This window comes from Hesperophylax consimilis, chromosome 11, assembly GCF_061612785.1.
Source record: "Hesperophylax consimilis isolate HC1 chromosome 11, BYU_Hcon_1.0, whole genome shotgun sequence".
In the NCBI taxonomy this organism is placed as follows: domain Eukaryota; kingdom Metazoa; phylum Arthropoda; class Insecta; order Trichoptera; family Limnephilidae; genus Hesperophylax; species Hesperophylax consimilis.
The window spans coordinates 7660415-7679520 of NC_142846.1; the positions used below are offsets into that span (position 1 = coordinate 7660415).

The following is a 19106-nucleotide window of genomic DNA, read 5'->3' on the forward strand; positions in this document are numbered from 1 at the left end:
TTATAATATTAAGACAAATTATTTGTTTTTGCCCGTACATACGCAATATGTAGGATACTGCCATCAGAGTGTATGGGAAATGTCCAAAATTTGAGATATTTTAACTATTCCACAGTAATTGGTATTAATTGGTATTAACCTGCCGAATTTCGTTACTTTTTTAGTATAAATATATGTAGCAATTTTATGAGTCGTATTTTTTTGTTAGGATTACGTACTACATAATGGCAACTTAACGAACGTAAATATCTCAAGACGGGCTTAAAAAAACAACTGAAATACCGTCCCTAAAGCTTTCGAAACGTTGATTGCTCATTAAGGACGGGTTGTTTCGGAGAATTTGAACAATTCATCAAATTTCAACGTTCATTTTAGGGTTCTGTGAAAGTCCTATTCAAGTTCTGTTTTTATATCATTGTAGGCTAGTTGCTTGACAGAACTGAAATAAAAACAGAACTTGAAAAAATCTTTCACAGAACTTGAAAATGAACGTTGAAATTTGATGAATTGTTCAAATTCTCCGAAACAACCCGTCCTAAGTCGAATGAATTCTAAATATTAAAAAAAAAAATTCTGAAATATATATTTTCAAAATATTTACCCCGCAGCATAAAGAAACATTAGAACATAAATACAGTACTAGATTCACGCGCAATGACGGGTTAATAGTTCCGAAATTTAATAATAGATACGGACAGAGAACGTTTGAATACAACATACCGAAGATATTTAATTTATTACGTGACACTATAAAGCAATATAAGTCTATGAATAAGGTTAAATATATGGTGAAAAATTGGCTATCGGAAATTTTTTTTTACTTTAATACGTATGAAAAATTGTATGAAAAAATTGTTGATTCTGTAGATATAAGATGTAAATTATAACTTATAAAAATGTATATGTAACTAAACTTTAAGCACCTGCTGACAAGCCAATTCAATTGGCTTAGCAGGACTTGTTTGTTGATATGTATTAACTATTTATTCAATAATAAAAAAAATTACTATCATGCGCATTAATGAAATATCAAAATTAACTGTTAAAAATGTGAAAAAAATAAAATACCGATATTGGTTTTATCGAAAATAATTCAAAATATATTAACAACGTTGTGTGAACCCTATTATTGCTTAATGTCATACTTATTGGTAATTATTGAACGTTTATTAGAAGTATATTTAAACGTTCAGATTGATCCCATTTTAGTCTAACTGTTGTAGACATTGTGTGTGTTTCAACTTTGACATCAAGTGAGTCTTTTTTGTATACTAACAGCATTACTAAAAAACGCGTTGAAAATTTTATTTCAATTGATAAAAGACCGTGTACGTGAAAACCTTACTAATATAGAAAGTGACATAATAATGTAAATATGTATACATTGCTTATCCAATCAAAGATGGTTGTTTATCTCTTGTATAAACTTGAATTAATAATAATTTCTCATCGAATTTCGGAATTTTTGTGAGATTTTTTAAATGTTCTATTTTATTTGAAAATTTCGTAAACACAAATACCATTTTAGAAAATTGATAAAATTACCTTTTAGATTTTAGAATTAGAAATACACTTTTATATATTTAAGCATTTAAAAAAAATTAACACTTTAGGACAAAACTTCGAAAAAATTTAAAGAATTCAAAATTAAAAACCAGTTTTCCTTTTATTTAAGGAATTAGCTATAAAAATGTAATTTGACTTTTCACCTCGTTCATAGAAAAAAAAAGAATTGGCTTTTAATTCCCTAAAAATAACCATAAAAAACTGATATTTTGAATGTATTGTCTACACATCTTAATCCTTTATTTATGGGATACATGTTTACCAGCACTTTTATGAATTTCTTATAAAAATGAGACCATAAAATTCAATTTGAGTTTTGGAATAACTAACTTAATTGAATTAACCCTACTTTTGACAAAAATTACAATTTACAACATGCAATTATAGTAAAATTACTTGACTAAAACTGACGAAAAAGCACACAAATAAGTTGTAAATATATTGAAGTTTACTTATATAATAGTGAATTATTCATTCGAGGAGAAATTATTAAGATAAACATGATTTGAATTACACATCACAAATCAAAACTGTCATTTTGCCGGGAAAATGCGCCAGTTTGCGCATGCGCTGCCAAAGTGCAATGTTCCCAGTTTTTTTTGCAGCACAAAAAATAATTTTTTGTTTAGTAATAACTCTAAATAGAAATTATACCTTCAGTCTTTATAAAATGTGTAACAAAAAAAAACACCGTTTAACGGTTGTGAAGTGATTTTTTTAATTAGAAAGGCTGTAAATATTTATATTAAGTTTTGATTTATTACTTTTAAAGCTTTTATGAAATTTCATCGTTTATAATTGTAAAATTCGTGTCTATCTTAATTGTAATTTTTTCCCCAAGATAAAGATTGATTCATCTTCATTATTAAAAAAAATCTCCTTCTTACGGCCGCTGTTCCCAATCCTAATAATCAAATTCTAAGCGAATCACCACTGCACTACGTAATTCCAACACACAATAATTGCTTAAGCAAGCCGCTCAGTCTAAGCCAGCCGGACAGCTGGATTAGCTATTTAAGCAATATGTAAGGAAAAAGCTAGTTACAAAAAGTGTCGACAGAGTGAAAAAATACCGCGAATCAATGATCAAATGTCACTCTGACAATCGACAGTCGCGCTCCTTTCAGTTTTTTGTGTTGCATTAGTCATTATCGTTTTAAAATGGATAGAGAAGTTTTAGACATTTTAGATATACTAGATATTGCGGAATGGGCCGAAGTAATTGATGAAAACATCGGGTTATACAGGCGGCGACAGGGTGTGGATGTCAATTACATCGAACTATTTATTTATTTATTAATTTACGGACAATATGTCCATTAAAACCATAATATTGACACGAATAAGAAAACATAGATGACAGTGAATGGAGAGTACATGTATGTGAAGGGCAAAGAAAATGTAAAATAGAAAAAGTACATATAGAAAATAACTACAAATGAATTAAATGACAAAGAATTTTTTGACCGTTTTCGTATGACGAAAACGTGTTTTTTGTATATTTTGAACCTAATTGAGGAGAATTTAATTTTATTTACGCAAGTGTCATTTTTACGATGAATGTGCGAAATATTTTGCCCTTACCTCATGTCAGATCTGAAAACCTTTCTATTCTATCAATTTAATGTTATTCTTCGCACGCTTTGCTTTGATCTCCATTTAAAGGTTTGTTTGGGTTTGTTTTGCTGTCGCACGGAGAAAAAACTTACGTCGATCTGCCAAATCAAATGGGAAGTCCCGATTGTGGCATCACGTTCAAGTTGTCACTTTATTTTTAATATATTATATACGTTAGTTTAAAAAATATGAAATACCAGTTTGTGAATAACGGTATTTAAAAGAAGTAATGTGTATTAATAAGAGCTACAATAATTAACTCTTTCATATTAACTTAACATAGAAAGTTTTTAATTTGACGTCATTTTATTGTCTATGGTAATGTGCGGTAGTGTGTGGGGCTACTTAAGATTTTCAAAGATAAAATGATTGGGAACAACGCAAATCGAACGTTCCCTACAAAATGCTTAAAAATCGCTTGGCTGAGCAAAAACAAAGATTTGAACTTAGATAACGATTAAAAAGTTGGGAACAGCGGCCGTTAGTATAGTGTGGAGAAAGGTAGTGGAGGTCAACTTGGGATGTTAGGACAAAAATTGTGACAGCGAAAATGTCAAAAAACCTGCCGAATTTCGTTACTTTTTTGTCGGCTTCAAAGTTAACTGTGTCAAGCTCTATGTTCATTTCGTTGTAAAGGTTAAAATTTGATTAAGTTATTCAAGCTCTAATTCATAAAATGTACTTAAAAAACAATTTCATGGAAAACCTAATATCACAGATAAAATATGTGATAAAAATATTGACACTATGAAGGAATTTTCCACGACGTTTAACAATAACATTTTATCTTCAACTTTTTTTTGAACATTTTACAGAAAAAATGTAATATATATTAATGAAATAATGATTGATATGAGCAATGTCATCACCTTTTGTGGACTTTGATCGCAATCATAAATGTTATTTACGATTGTAAACATCGCACGATAAAACATTACCTCCTGTGAATTCTTTCATAATCTTTAAATTATAAAACAATTAATCAAACGTATGTGTTATCAGTTGTTATGATTATTGCAAATTACCTGTGTTTCTACTTGAGTTGTCATGTTAAAACAAAACAAAAATGTAGGTTTGTACGTAAGGTTTTGAAAAAATACGATGTATATTCATTGAACGCCGCTTGTGGTTTCCATAATTCGAGGCACGGCTCGCGTTTCGGTTCACAAATCTATACGCAGCATCAAATACTCAAAGAATTCCATTTTTCATTAGTCACGCAGGAATTTTTCGAAAATTCAAAATTAAAATTAAATCTTAAAATTTCATCTTCGCCAAAACAGGTTGCATTAAAAAAGTGAAGTTTCTACGTACCCACCTTTCATTCAATAATAAATAAATTCTTGCGACAAGGCGGTAGGTAATACATAAAACAAAGTATTTTTTTTTAATAAAATAAATTTATCAACTTTACGATGCCAGCTGCCATTTTTAACTATTATTTGTACGGTTTATAAAATCAAAACCCAAAATAATAAAAAATGCCTTCAAATTATAACTTCTTGCAATCTCTAGTTTATACAAAAAATTAGAAGCATAATAATCGAAAAGAAAAGTTGAATTAATTCAGTTTAAATTCGAATGGAATCAATGATTTTTTTTTGTGTTTTAAGACAGCCGTAAGTAAACGAATTTTATTAGGTTCATGGAACAATTAAAAATTATGGCCATAGCACGTCAAGAAAAAATCTATTGGGAGGTCTTACTTACCACCTTTCAGTACACCGTCATTGGCGCTACTTGTCTCGTGGCGTATATTATCCGTTTCACCTCCGCTAAGTAACGCCGCCCTTCAAGTAAATGTCTGTTTTTATAGCGGTGTTAATCCAATGGTTAAAGTCACTTGACGAGTAGTTAGTCAACAGTTTACTCAGATGCAGTGAAGTACCCCCTAAATGCCAGTATTTTATTATAAAAAGACAACCGCGAATATGACTTATCTGCAATCTGCAACTCTGCAGTCACCGTTTTCTAAAAACACCAATAAATCTACAGGCGATGCCATACGTAGTAATGCGAAATCATGTGTTTTTGGTTTGAAAATTTGGTCGCCTAGAAATGTTTCAGATGCTTTAATTAAATACTGCGAGTAGAATACATCTTGGCCATTGAAATAATCGAGTATTTTTTAGATAAGTAAGTCTTTTTATAAGCCCAAAAAAAATAATGTATAAGGCCTATGAAAACTGCTTTAAAGTTCAAAATCTTCTACTTACGAACCCATTTTCGGTTATGATTTTATTGTATAATGTGGCAAATTAAGTTATTTATAAAATGATCGGAAAAAAATTAAATGTTTATGCCTGAAAATTCACAAAATGCACTTTTTGGCCATGTTTTTTTCTTGCATACATCAAAACAGGCGGATGGTGTTAAGCGGGAATTTAAGCCTTATCGCCATCTACGCAAGGGGTGTTATTGATAGCGGCTGGGTTTAAAATATTACACGACGTAGTGCATCGCCTTAAACTAAAAAATGGTTTGACTGAGAGTTGAACCTTCCTACCCAGAAACTGGAGTCAACAACTCTACTAAACTCACAAAATGCCGATCGGGTCAGACATTCATTTCATATACTAACTGCTGTAATGTCACCCGATTTCAGAGAAATGATTCGTTTGATAGAATGCATTGTCATCGACAACGAGTTAACCTGCCGAGTTTCAGCTCGATAGGATGTCTGGAAGCTGGTTAATTTTAACATCTAAAATTAACATTAATTCATTCACTATAACAAAATCGAGATACATGTTAGTTTAAAAAAGTTTTTAATAATACCAATATTAGATCTGTCAAAGAATTTATACATAAAAATGCAAAAATCAGTCATTTTAAATACATGTAAGATTACGAAAGATTTTTTAAATATTTATATTGAGGGATCAGTAGGATTTATAGGTCCAATTAGAAGTTCTACCGAGCCGAACCCTCTAATATGAAAATATCTGGAGTCGGTGAATTATTTTCCCATTTGATCTCTGATGGTTTGACGTGTTGTTTTTGTATTATTTTGTATTTATTATGCTTATATAATGTACTTGCATAATGTGGATTGACTAGATGATCATTTGTGGAAAAGTGTGCGGAACGGTTTCGTTTTACCTCAGGGGAAGATTTAACCCAGACATAAAGTCGGAAAAATATAAAAATATATTTTACATAAAATTATACAATAAAACATATTATGCGGAAATTTTGACTAGCCAACTAGGAATGGATTCTGTTTTAGGCCAGTCAAATTGACAAATTTAGTTCATATCAAAATTTCATATTACATTGTTTAATTATAGAACATATTATTTTATAGAAGGAAAAAAAGTGTTAAGATTGAATTCCTGTTAGAAGCTTTAGTTAAATATACAATTTTGTACTTATAAAAATAAGCGAAAAGAAAAAATAATATCTTAAAATACAAAATTACTATCGAATGCTTATGTTTAACAATAGATGTATGTTTGGTTATTTAAATCGCTTGCAAAAATCGAAAAAAAAAACATTCTTCAAGCGTGATTACAAAATATTATACTTAGAGTGAATGACGTATCCCCCAGCTTTAGGCGCCGGCAAAGAAACTCAAAAGGATGCTACTCGAAAAGGATGCAGCAAATGATTAATAACAGATTGATATTTATCTTTTTTGCTATACACAATGCAATAATTACCTACTTAATGATATTTTTTGTTTAATCATAAATTTCAAATTAATCATCTCTATAATATAACACTTTATCTAATCTTATTGGTCTATTTTTAAATTTGTTAATTCTTATTATACGTTTATCCATTACGAAGAAACTATTTGTTTTGAAACGTGTCGATTAAATGGTAGTGTTTACAAAATTATTTATTTAATTTAAATAAATTGATTTTTCAATTATTGAAGAAGTCAAACAGATCATAATAGATGAATTTAATAAAAGTACAATTATTATCTTCCAAAAGTATGTACAATATTCATTTCGTGTGTATTTTTATGGAAGAATATTTATTTTCCCATACAAACAATTTATACTTGTACTATCACGTAGAATCAGTCATCGAAGTTAGCGCACTATACCCCCGGACACCCTGTATATATTTTCTAAAAACTAATAACGAATTTCATTGAAAGTACGACTATTTTATTATGTCCATCAATTTGAGATGACTGGGTGACATTTATTTGTTTATTTATTCATGTTCTCCATAAAACGATTATAAACCAATATATTACGGAGGAGATATTAATGTAGTCATGAAATAATTTGACCCACTGACCATCACCTATTTTAGTAAGTGTCAAGTTTTAGTGTGATAAATTACGTGTTTTGGAAAAAAAACATTACTTTCGTATATCTAATCTCTAAATAGTATAAAATAAAGTCGCTATCCGCGTCTGTCTGTTTGTGCGCTTAGTTCTTCTAAATTACGCAACGGATTTTGATAGAGTTTTCACTATCATTTAGAGCATTTCATTTTAAAGGTTTATATATATAATACACGAATATTATATTTGTAGAAAGTAGATAAATGTCGATGTTTTATAATCAAGTCGTAAAAATATATTTTCGGGCACTACATTGCTTACTGGCTAAACCTCATGAGATACATCAAAATAATGTAGTACGGAATTGTGTATCTTAAAAAGGCCTACAGCCATAGACATATGAATATTAGTAGACCTGCCTTAAGTGATTAAAAGCGTATTATCCCCACTCCCCATACCGGTTCCATTGGAGCCGGCTGTGCTCGCGTATGGCCTCAAGTGAAATTTGAAAACGTGACGTCATCATTCTTGTGCGAACTATGGTCGAGGCATCATCGGTTCATTTTACGAAATAACACGGCAAAATGTTGACTTGTACTATGAAAACTTGTAAAAATAGATGTGAAAAAGAGAATAAACCCAATTGTCGTATTACATTCCATATATAAGCATTATTTTACTTTATTTTAAGCATATTCACATCATATAATATGAATCAGTTGTTACTATCACATCGAGAAACGTCTGGACGCGAAACACAAAGCTGGTTGGTTGCTGGGAAGTAAATTATGAACATTTATAAAAGTGTCTTAACTAAATACTTAAACGAAATATTCGACTCTGAAAATGGAACCGAATTTTTTTGCCGAATTTGGACTTCGCAAATTTGTTCATAACGTGGCGAGTAATTTGCGCTCCCATGTAAAAATGTCTATTCATTCAAAAGCAGATTTTACTTTTAAGAAGTAAATGGTGATATTATAATGCGAGATGCCTATTTACTGTCAGATTGATTTATTGACGAATCACAGCCAGCCTTACTCCCTTCGTTCTTCAACAGTTGATTTTACCCCTCGCCATTATCTTCTCGTCTATTAATTCCTATGTCTGTGCCTACAGCAAAGTTCACAGTGGTATATGTCTATCTCCTAAGGATAACCCCCAGTAACGCCGGGTACACATCAGCTAGTTTAAAAATAATTGCCTATAAGCAAAATGTGTGAAGCTTTTTCATACATTTACGGAAATCGCCGATAGCAAAAAAAAACTAGGAATGTAATTATATATCTACACTAATGAGGTGGCTGCAGTAAAAAATACAATTTTGTTGATATACGAGAAATTTTTGGCGAAGTTTTTTTGCTATTTACGATTTAATCATCTATCATTATTTTATAGTCCAATCATTGCCAAATATTTCGAAATCTATAGAGAATAATAAAAACACTTGATATTATAAAAAAATCTCACTAAATATTTCTCAGCGTTATTGCAAGGTCAATATATACGGCCTCCGTGGTCGAGAGGTAATGCTCTCGACTAGCAAGCCGGAGGTCGTGGGTTCAAATCCCGGCGTGCGCAAGTAAATTTTATTTGATTTTTATGTGTTATTTTGCAATTTATTAAATAAAAATATTAAATCGCACGTTCCATAGTGGAAGATGGCCCTGGTGTAAGACCACCATTCAGAATTGAAATGTTGCTTGAAATGGCTTTGGCCGTCTTCGGTGACCAGATCTGAATAGCCAGGTACTTTCCCACTTTCCTCTTCTCGTTCGCCTTTCCCTCCCAACTACCTTCAGCCTCACAACATACCCCAGATGCCATAGTCTCAATGTCTCCAGATAGTTGGGAACAGATTTAGAGCGGAGACGGAGTAATTCGGTCCCTTTAATGAAGTTCACCAGGGTTGTCATTGGATATGTGGCTATGTCTTTTGGTACTTTTTGCAAAATTTACTATTTGCCATAAGAACAACAAGCAACACAGGCTTGTCCTAGTAAGGTTAAAAATTCTATCTTAAAAAATTACAATGTAAAGAAACAATAAATAAATAAAAATAAACTATTACTTATTTACAGAGTAAAAATTGTTTAAAAAATGTATGAAATTATTGTCAAAATTTATGGAATTGAATTATCCTTTTTACTGACTGATACCTGATACCTAGGTACAATAATATGCGGAACAACTATTGCGTTTGAAAATTGATGTTATCGTGCAGGTTGAAATACCTAAAAGCTAGAAATTGTGATTGTTCGCTCTCATATTGCTTCTGTTCAACTGATAGGTTACATTGTCTTTATCAAGACAAGGGCCTTGGTATATAATTTGAACAATCGATTCCGCCATATTTTATTGTCTTTTGGCAAAGGGAGCGAAGATATGTTCTAAAATTCGAACAATAATTTTATCTTTAGAGCCTAATAACTAACTATAAATATCTATTATCATTATAACAAATACGCTAGACTAATAATTTTTTTGGGCACGTGCCACATACCTACACTAACGAAGAAATGACCTTTGTAATTTCATATGTGTTGTAATCGGATGGTGTTCATGGTTGGGGAAAAAAGCAGAGATAACAATCTGAATAGAACTGCCGGCCTCGAATAGGTGAGAACCGCTACGAAACGAAAAACTGTAGACATTTCAGAAAGTCTATGTCTAAACCTGGATGCCAGAAGGCGCACGAAGAGAAACAACAGCATATATTTGAGAAAGTTTAAGTCTAAACCTGGATGCCGAAAGGCGCACGAAGAGAGACAACTGCAGACATTTGAGAAAGCCTACGCCTTAAGCTGGTTTCCAAAAGACGCACGAAGAGAAACAACTGTAGATACTTGAGAAAGTCTATGTCCAAACCTGGATGCTAGAAGACGCACAAAGAGAAACATCTGCACACATTTGAGAAAGCCTATGTCCAAATCTGGCTGCCAGAAGGCGCACGAAGAGAACATCAATAAGTATAATGTATACACCTTTCTGCTGCCTTCCTACCTTATTTTTCTGCTGCCATCTCCGGAGGTCGTGCAATCACCAGGGCAACATCTTTTTTCAACAAATCAGCGAAACTGCACTTGCAGCAGCTACTTAGTTTCGATGCCATGAAATGTGACATCTTTCTCTCTTATATAATCTATAAATCCACGGATACTGCAGGCGAAGCTCTACAAAGTAATGCAAAATCACGTGTATTTGGTACATTTTTGGTACAGTTATTTTTATAAGAATACGTAAACGAATACAGAATACAAAATACAAACTTAGAACACTAAAAAAATATTTTAAAGACAATCTTATCAATCGAAATGTTTCCACACGAATAGATCTTGAAAATTCCCCAAATCTCATTGATGACAATTTTCTCTCCAAATATATACATAATATCATTTCTTTATTACTATTTAAATTATTTTAGATACGTATTAGCTACCTGCAATTATATCACACTCAACAAGCATGTATTATAATTATTTTGTAATTTCTCACTGTCATGTACTTACTGGATCTCAAAATACATGTACCTACCATATTAGCAATTACTTATTTAACTACAATAAGGTACCTACTGTACCCTCCACTTCCAACCAGGCCTCCATGGAAGAGTAGTATTCGTATCTCACAATATGTAAAAACACAATGTAAATACTATCCTGTGCTGAGGGGCACTATATATGTTATTATACGTTTTTAGCAACTAAGATGATGTTTTTAATAGCTAGTTCTTCTTCCGATATTTCCTTAAGCCAAGATTTGATGTCCTTAATGTAGTTATTTTTCGTTTTCCTTTGTTTGATGTTGAGAGGGAGTTTATTATATAATTTTATTGCTAAAAATTCAGAGCTTCTTTGTCCAAAGGTAGAATTAAATTTAGGAATATTTAGTATGTCTGTTTGCTTGGCTCTGGTTTTATGTACTTAACTTATTTCTCTAATAAATCTTATAAAAATATTTGTGCCTGAACATCGCAAAATAAAATAAAACATTATTTTTGTCGATGTTTTTTTCTTGCATAGATAAAAACAGGCGGCTGGAGTTAAGCGGGAATTTAAACCTTATCGCAATCTACATAAGGAGTGTTATTGTTAGTCCCCCTAAGACAGTTTACTCCCTAGATTATCAGTTGGGCAGTCATGCGTTTGCCGCTCCCCATGATGTGGCTAGGCAATATTTATTATGATATAGCAATATTTGTTATGGATTTACAGAACGTATGCATTTGTTACAGTTTTCAAAAGACTTCTTAAAAATGCTGTCAAGGATCTCGACGAAAAGTGCAACATGTCTGAAGACATCAACACGCCATCTGGGGAGTGTGGGACGAGTTAGTTCTGCACAGGTTATTCGCAAGGAAGAGAAATATAGTTGTCACAACTATCATCCCTTACCCGTGGCGCTGTGCAGAGGGAGTGGTAAGTTACCCGACGTCGTTATTTTTATTACTACATCAGTTGTACAGTCGAAGAAAACCTTTTTTCGTCAAAGAAAATCACTTTGTCTATTTGATACAGTCGACTTCATAGCCAAGTACAAATTAATTGCAAGGTTATATGACGCCCAACTTAACGGCGCACACAAGGCCGAATGATCAATTTACGACGCCAAAAAAATTTATTTTGAAACTGACCTAAAATGCTTGTGAGGAGATTACCTAAGAAAGTTAATTTTTTTACATTCTAGATATGTAGTTCTTTTATTTTAATCTCCATTTCCCTTAGATCAGGGTCGTCAAAAGAAAATAATGCGCTCGATTTAACAAAGATGGAATGTTGGGGGATATCAAAGATATTAGAAGAACGAGATATGCTATGTTGGCCGCCGGACCGTAGCCAGAGTACTACCTAATTAGGGTACTTTGAACGGTATCGGGACGTGTACGTACAGAAATCTGTTCTATGTATTTGTGCGGATACCTTAGCGTAAGTGAAGGTTTGCAGTTGTATTGGTGAACAAAACCGGCGACACTCGGCCAAACAATTCCACACAGTATGAACTGCTCATAGCACATCTCGTTCTTCTAATATCTTTGGGGGATATACAATTAACGTTATTGTGTTACTAATAAGATATTTTTTGAACTAGTACAAAAAATGTCGTGGCACTCGGTGGAACTTTTTTTAAAAATCTAACTAAAGAAAATATTTTTTTAACAAAAGTAGTATTTTATAAAACATATATCATATACGTATTACGTTAGAACTGTTTTGTTAAAATTAATTGCAGATTAAAGTACACAACTGACGATTCAATACCCATGTTGAAAATTTTATGATTTTAAAATAGAGCAAATAGAACGAGAAGAATAACTCAACCTTGCGCGCATGTGCAGACCATTGGATTGCGTTCAAAAAATAAATTATTGCGGTTCATTTTGAACTATAAGGTTGCGTTCATAAAATAAATTCTTGCGGTTCATTTTGAACTATTCGGTTGCGTTCATAAAATTAATTATTGCGGTTCATTTTGAACTGGTCTATAGAGAACGTTTCAAATGTATTTTTGATTAGTTTGAAGATAATGCATTTCCTATTTTGGAGCCGTAATTTCTTTGGCCGTTCTTATGTGCGGCGCACAGTGGGCTGAAAATCGCCTTTCATAGACATAGATACTTTAATTTTCAAGGGTATTTTTTGGCTAGAAATGGATTCTGCTGATCAGTACTATGCTATACAATTTTGTACGAAGCAATTGCGTGTACAAATGAAGGAGTTATCATTTTTTTAAGAAAAAATTGTATGGCACTGACATTAAAAATGAGGCTATCTCTGGAATCATAAGGTTGACCATTATATCCTTACACACAGATATAATAATATTTATTTGTATTTTTTGACATACTTCGTATTGTGGCGCAACTTGTGATTTTTTTTTTAAATCCTCATAGTTGAAAAAAAAACTTTTTTATGTTGATGATTCATTTTAATGCCTAAATGCTTTACATATGAGTATGCTTTGTCTAATTTACAATATTTTATTTACACTGCAAGCCTAAAAGCATTTAAGCATTAAAATGAACCATCAACATTAAAAAGTGTTTTTTTCAACTTTGAGGATTTAAAAAAAAAAATCGCAAGTTGCGCCACAATACGAAGTATGTCAAAAAATACAAATAAATATTAGTATATCTGTGTGTAAGGATAGAATGGCCAACCTTATGATTCCAGAGATAGCCTCATTTTTAATGTCAGTGCCATACAAATTTTTCTTTAAAAAATTATAACTCCTTCATTTGTACACGCAATTGCTTCGTACGAAATTTTATAGCATAGTAATGATCAGCAGAATCCATTTTTAGCCAAAAAAAAATACCCTTGAAAATTCAAGTCTCTATGTCTATGAAAGCCGATTTTCAGCCCACAGTGCGGCGCCTGAATAAACATTTCGCTAAAGAGTCATATTATCATGTTCTGCTAGGCCAAGGGTTAGGGAACACTTTATCAAGAAAAAAATTCTTGAATAATTTGAAGAGATTTTTAATAAATTTGCAATATTTAATATCAGTTAGTTTTCTCGGTGCACAATGGAGGTATTGAGTATTGACAATAAAATGGTTTTTTGCAGGAATCTACGCTTGGGACGTCGAAGGCAACCGTTATTGGGACTTCCTGAGCGGATACTCAGCCACCAACCATGGCCACTGTCATCCCCGCATCATGGAGGCCCTGGTACAGCAGATGCAGGTTCTGCATCATACCTCCAGAGCTTTCCACACGGACGTGCTGGGCGAGTTCGCAGAAATGATCTGCAAGCTCTTCAAATACGATAAGATGCTGCCCATGAATACTGGTACATACAGCCTACCCTACCTTACTAGCATTGAATTACAAAATCATTTATTCAACTCGACCATTTGGCATTTACTCTGTCTGTAAATTTGTTAATTACGTTCCGGTTCCGGCTCAAGATGGTGGCCTTGTTGTGTAATACTTTTTTTATCCCATGATGTTCGTGGTTCCAACTATGAATTGTGAAATCGGAATAATCAATATTATTGTAGAATATGAAATCTATTATCACAATTATTTTATTAGTAAGTCGGCTTAACCGGCAATAAATCATTTTAAATTGGGAGGGGGTAAAATAGAATCATATAAATAAGTCGTCTAAACGTGGTTAAAACCGCAGTTTGAAAATGGCCTTCAAAGCCGAAACAGCTGTAACAATAACAAAAAAGCAAAAAAATACTTGCAAAACTAAATATTTATATCATTAAATTTGATTTTAATTATATTAAAAAATAATAGTACCTACCGGCCTGAAGAATTTTGTCGAAAAATTGTCATCGAGATGGGGACATTTCTTTGGTCAAATTGTATATTCCTTATTCGAAATAAAAAGTTACGTAAAATGTAGTTATTTAGGTACCTACCTACTTACAAATCTTATGATTTCAAAGGAAATTTTGGTTTTGGTTGAAAATAAACTAGATCTCTAGTCATAATGTGCCAAATTTATAGAAACTAAAAACATGGGACACACGGTGAAATCTAGGTGGATTCTTTGACTTTAAGTTGGCAGTTCATATATGTTTCTATAATAATATTTTGAGGAATGAAATTAATTAAATCGAATGGCCAAATCGAAAACCAAACACCCATCGCTCGAGTGATTACACTTTAAAAAACTCGGCATTTCGATTTATAAGGACACTTTAAATAATTATTTTTGTGTTGTTATCACATTCTTTACCTAACACCAGATATATTATATACTACGATATGCACAAATTATAATATTAGGTAAATTGTGTGAAAGTGTTGGTAGGTATAATTCTGATGTTCAACGCCTCCAAATGGCAAAGGTCCCTACTTTGAAATTACTGATACTTTTATGAGCTAGCTATCACTTTCATTGATTCTCTTTTATACCATTTTAGAACTGTCAGAATACAGAATCCACGGAAAATATATAAGCATTACATTTGATTTCAGATAAATTCGCAGTTTATGAACGCATTTCAAAATAAAATACTGTTTTAGAAAACAGATGAGAGACTATTTCCGATTTTAGTATTATAAATTTACATACAATTGAAAATTTAAAAATTTTCAATTCAAACAAAGACAAAGTTTTTAAAGTCGCTTCCCGATGGGTTTTATCGTGTAATATATAATTATCAATTTGCACGAAACAGATTCTACCACTTCACTTTTTTCGTTTAATTTACAAATACTTTTTTTCGCTATTTCCTGGAGTTATTTTAAAAAATTGGAAGCGTTTATGGTAAATTTTAGAATACAAACTGAAAGCGCGGTATTATCTCTTTCTAACATTGTTCTAATCATATTTCTTAACGTAATGCAAATTGAGATGGCATAACTTTTATGAAACTGTGTCAGGCTGAGAGATATATCTCAAAAAGGCTCTAAGGTTGTTTGTTGTCTGTGAAGAATATCGCCCAAAATTGCTCAATCAAGTGACAAAAAAGTAATTTCTTTGGTTATGTTATATTCCTTTTTCTTCTTCTAATTCCATGTTTTCTTCCCAGGTGTCGAAGCTTGCGAATCTGCCTGTAAGATCGCGAGGAAGTGGGCATACAATGTGAAGGGAATAGAGAATGGCAAAGCAGTCACTGTCTTCGCCGAAGGTAACTTCTGGGGGAGATCATTGGCTGCCGTGTCGTCTTCTACAGACCCTGAGAGCTATGATGGCTACCAGCCTCTGATGCCAGGATTTGAAGTGATTCCCTATAATGATCTGAAATCGTTGGAGGTAATTTTATAACTTTCACATCTTAGCCTGTCTCTGAAAGTCGTCAGAAATCAGGGGCGTATTTGGGTTGCGAACCGCCTTAGGCAAAACAAATGGCAGCCCACCCCACAGGCAGTGGATTTTACAATTATTTTTAAATAAAAAATGACATCACACTTCAAGGTAGGCCTATAATTTATAACTGCATCTTGTTCGCATTTTCGAAAAACTTTTCACTATTTTATTTATTTTTTCGAAAAAAATTTCTTCTGAAAGCTTGTCACTTTGTGATGAAATTATTTATTATTTGTGTTAATAATTCTATTTTATTTTTATTTTTTCTCTTTTTATACGCCCATGGGGCTTTTACATTGCATACATTGAAATATTTACAATTTTATACATGAGGGTTATAAAAATGGTTGCAAAAAAAAAAAATATATAATTATAATCTGAAAATATCACAAATAATATCTTAACATATTTTTTTTAAAGTATCTTTTAAACATCGAGTTTTTTACATTAAAAATGTCGATTTCATTGGTATATTCATTTGCTAAGCTATTTACGCAAGGAATTGATTATTATCAAAATGCTGTAATGTTCAGCAATACAAAAAGACTTAAATATACTTTTTAATTGATTTTATCAGCATTGCAGAGAGCAATTTTAATGTTTGATGATGTAAGCAAGTATAAGTTCGCGTGAACTTCATTATTTAATTCTGACTGCTGACATGTACACCATTGGTAACAAGTCCATGAAACTACTGGAAGCGTTCGTACGCGAGTTGACGCCATCTCTATTTGAAACACTTCCCTGTAATTATTTACTGTTTTGTGTTTAATATAGAAATTAGAAAAAATAGTCATCGGCAAAATGCCGCCCCCTAAAAATTGCCGCCCTAGGCAGCTGCCTATGTTACCTAGGCCTAAATACGGCATGGTGAGCAATATTGTTCTCGATAATCCTGTTTAAATTAAATTTCCCATCAGAAACTTTATGGACCGTGTTTTTTCAAAATTTCCAGGAAGTTCTCAAGAACCCCAACGTGTGCGCTTTCATGGTGGAACCCATCCAAGGTGAAGCTGGAGTCCTGGTACCAGATGACCATTACCTCAAGGGGGTTAGGGAACTCTGCACCAAGAATAATGTTCTTTGGATTGCTGACGAGGTATAAATAAATAATACTATAGTGAAACATACTATTTTCTCTTGTCTGTGCGTTATTTATTCCTGCGTGAAATTATTTACGCTCAAGAACTCAAAATTTGAAACAATTGCTATATAATAAAAATATCCCGTAATTATATTTTACGTCTGTTGCACATTATTGTCTGCCTCTCTTTGTTTCACCTTTGGTCTTTGTTAATCCATTTATAATATTTCAAAGGTACAAACTGGTCTGGGAAGAACAGGGAAGAGACTCTGTGTAGACTATGCAGGAGTCAGACCAGATCTGCTGGTCCTGGGGAAGTCACTCGCTGGTGGGCTGTATCCTGTATCTACAGTTCTTGCTGATAGTCCTGTCATGGATGTCATCACTCCTGGTAACTATTTTCGTATAGTTTTTTACATGTGACATTGTGAGGTGAGTGCCCCTGTTTGTACACTGTAAAAGCAGGGGAACTATGTCGCCATCATGTCGGCTGTTTTTGAAATGGCTGTGTAGCAAATGTCAAAGCTCGAGTTGTCACGCAGGTAATAAATAATCAATAAAAATTCAATAAGCTCCACTGAAACACAATAATATGTTACCAATTAACACTGCCATAATGTATTTTCTAAAAATATCCATCACCTAACCAATTTTTTTTTTTTGACTTACATATTTCAAATTAGAGAGTTTAGTTAAAAGACGAAATATAAATGACCTCTTAATGCTTTACAAAATTGTGAATAATCGTGTTAATAGTAACTTAGTCAATCAAATCAATTTTTACGCCAGGCCCAAATATACTAGAAATATGAACATATTTTGGACCAAAATTTTTGCCAATAACACTGGATATTTTAATCCTATGTCTAGAATGTCTCGATCATACAATGATCTTGCTAAAATACACACTGTCGTAGATATTTTTGCAAATAATATAACGTGTTTCAAGAAATATCTCCACGATTTCTGTACTTAAAAAAAAGAAAAATAAATAAATAAAAAAATTGTTTAGTGGTTTAGAACTTTTTTAATATGTACTCTTTGAATTTTTCTACTTATTATGTGCTTCAATCTTTGTAATTAAGTTTTAAGTTTTGTATATAAATACTGTCATTGTTTTACATGTTTGCTTATGTGAATGTGCAAATGTAATTGCTGCAGACACATTAGTCTAGGGATATTTATAATTGTACTTTTTTATTTTGTAATCCATAATTAATGTTTTTATAAATATCCTGTTTGTGTCTCGAATAAATAAACAAAAAATAAAAAAAATAAAATACAAATAAGTGGTACCTCGATATACGAGTGCCCCAACATACGAGCTTTTCGAGATAGGAGCCGGCGAGCGAGTGATTTTTTGCTTTGAGTTACGAGTGAAATTCGAGATACGAGTTCGGTTTAGCTTTAGGTCTCTGGGGAAATCCATGGGTCTAGAAGTGGAAGAGAGAGACGTGAACGAACTCGTCGAGAAGCACACCCAGGAACTGACGACTGAGGAGATACAAGAGTTACAGTCATAGCAGCATACGGATGTTATGCAAGAAATTGGTTTCGAGGAGTCAGAGGAGGAGGAGGTTATTTCTACAAGTGAGATAAAGGAGAACTTAAGAATGTCGGAGAGAGTTTCACAGTTCGTGGAAAAGAAACACGCAGAAAAAGTTTCAACAGGTCGTGCATCTGATCTTTTTAATGACACTTGCCTAACTCATTTCCGGTAAAACCACGTAACAAAAATAACTGGGGTGACATTTTGGGGGTTGGAACGGATTAATGGTAGTCTAATTGTTTTGTATGGGGAAATTTGCATCGATATACGAG

The 19106-nt window shown here is 32.5% G+C and overlaps 1 protein-coding gene across 3 annotated transcripts in view; it reads left to right on the top strand.

Moving 5' to 3' along the window:
* The window catches only part of LOC149419734 (ornithine aminotransferase, mitochondrial-like), a 28555-nt gene that overhangs the window by 5131 nt on the left and 4318 nt on the right, over positions 1 to 19106 (top strand). For all 3 annotated transcript variants that reach the window (XM_089637251.1, XM_089637249.1, XM_089637250.1), the window contains exons 2-6: positions 11664 to 11847; positions 13997 to 14221; positions 15924 to 16147; positions 17157 to 17300; positions 17520 to 17676. In XM_089637251.1, the coding sequence (XP_089493377.1) occupies positions 11685 to 11847; positions 13997 to 14221; positions 15924 to 16147; positions 17157 to 17300; positions 17520 to 17676 (913 nt within the window). In that variant the 5' untranslated portion in view covers positions 11664 to 11684. The remainder of the gene's footprint in view (positions 1 to 11663; positions 11848 to 13996; positions 14222 to 15923; positions 16148 to 17156; positions 17301 to 17519; positions 17677 to 19106) is intronic.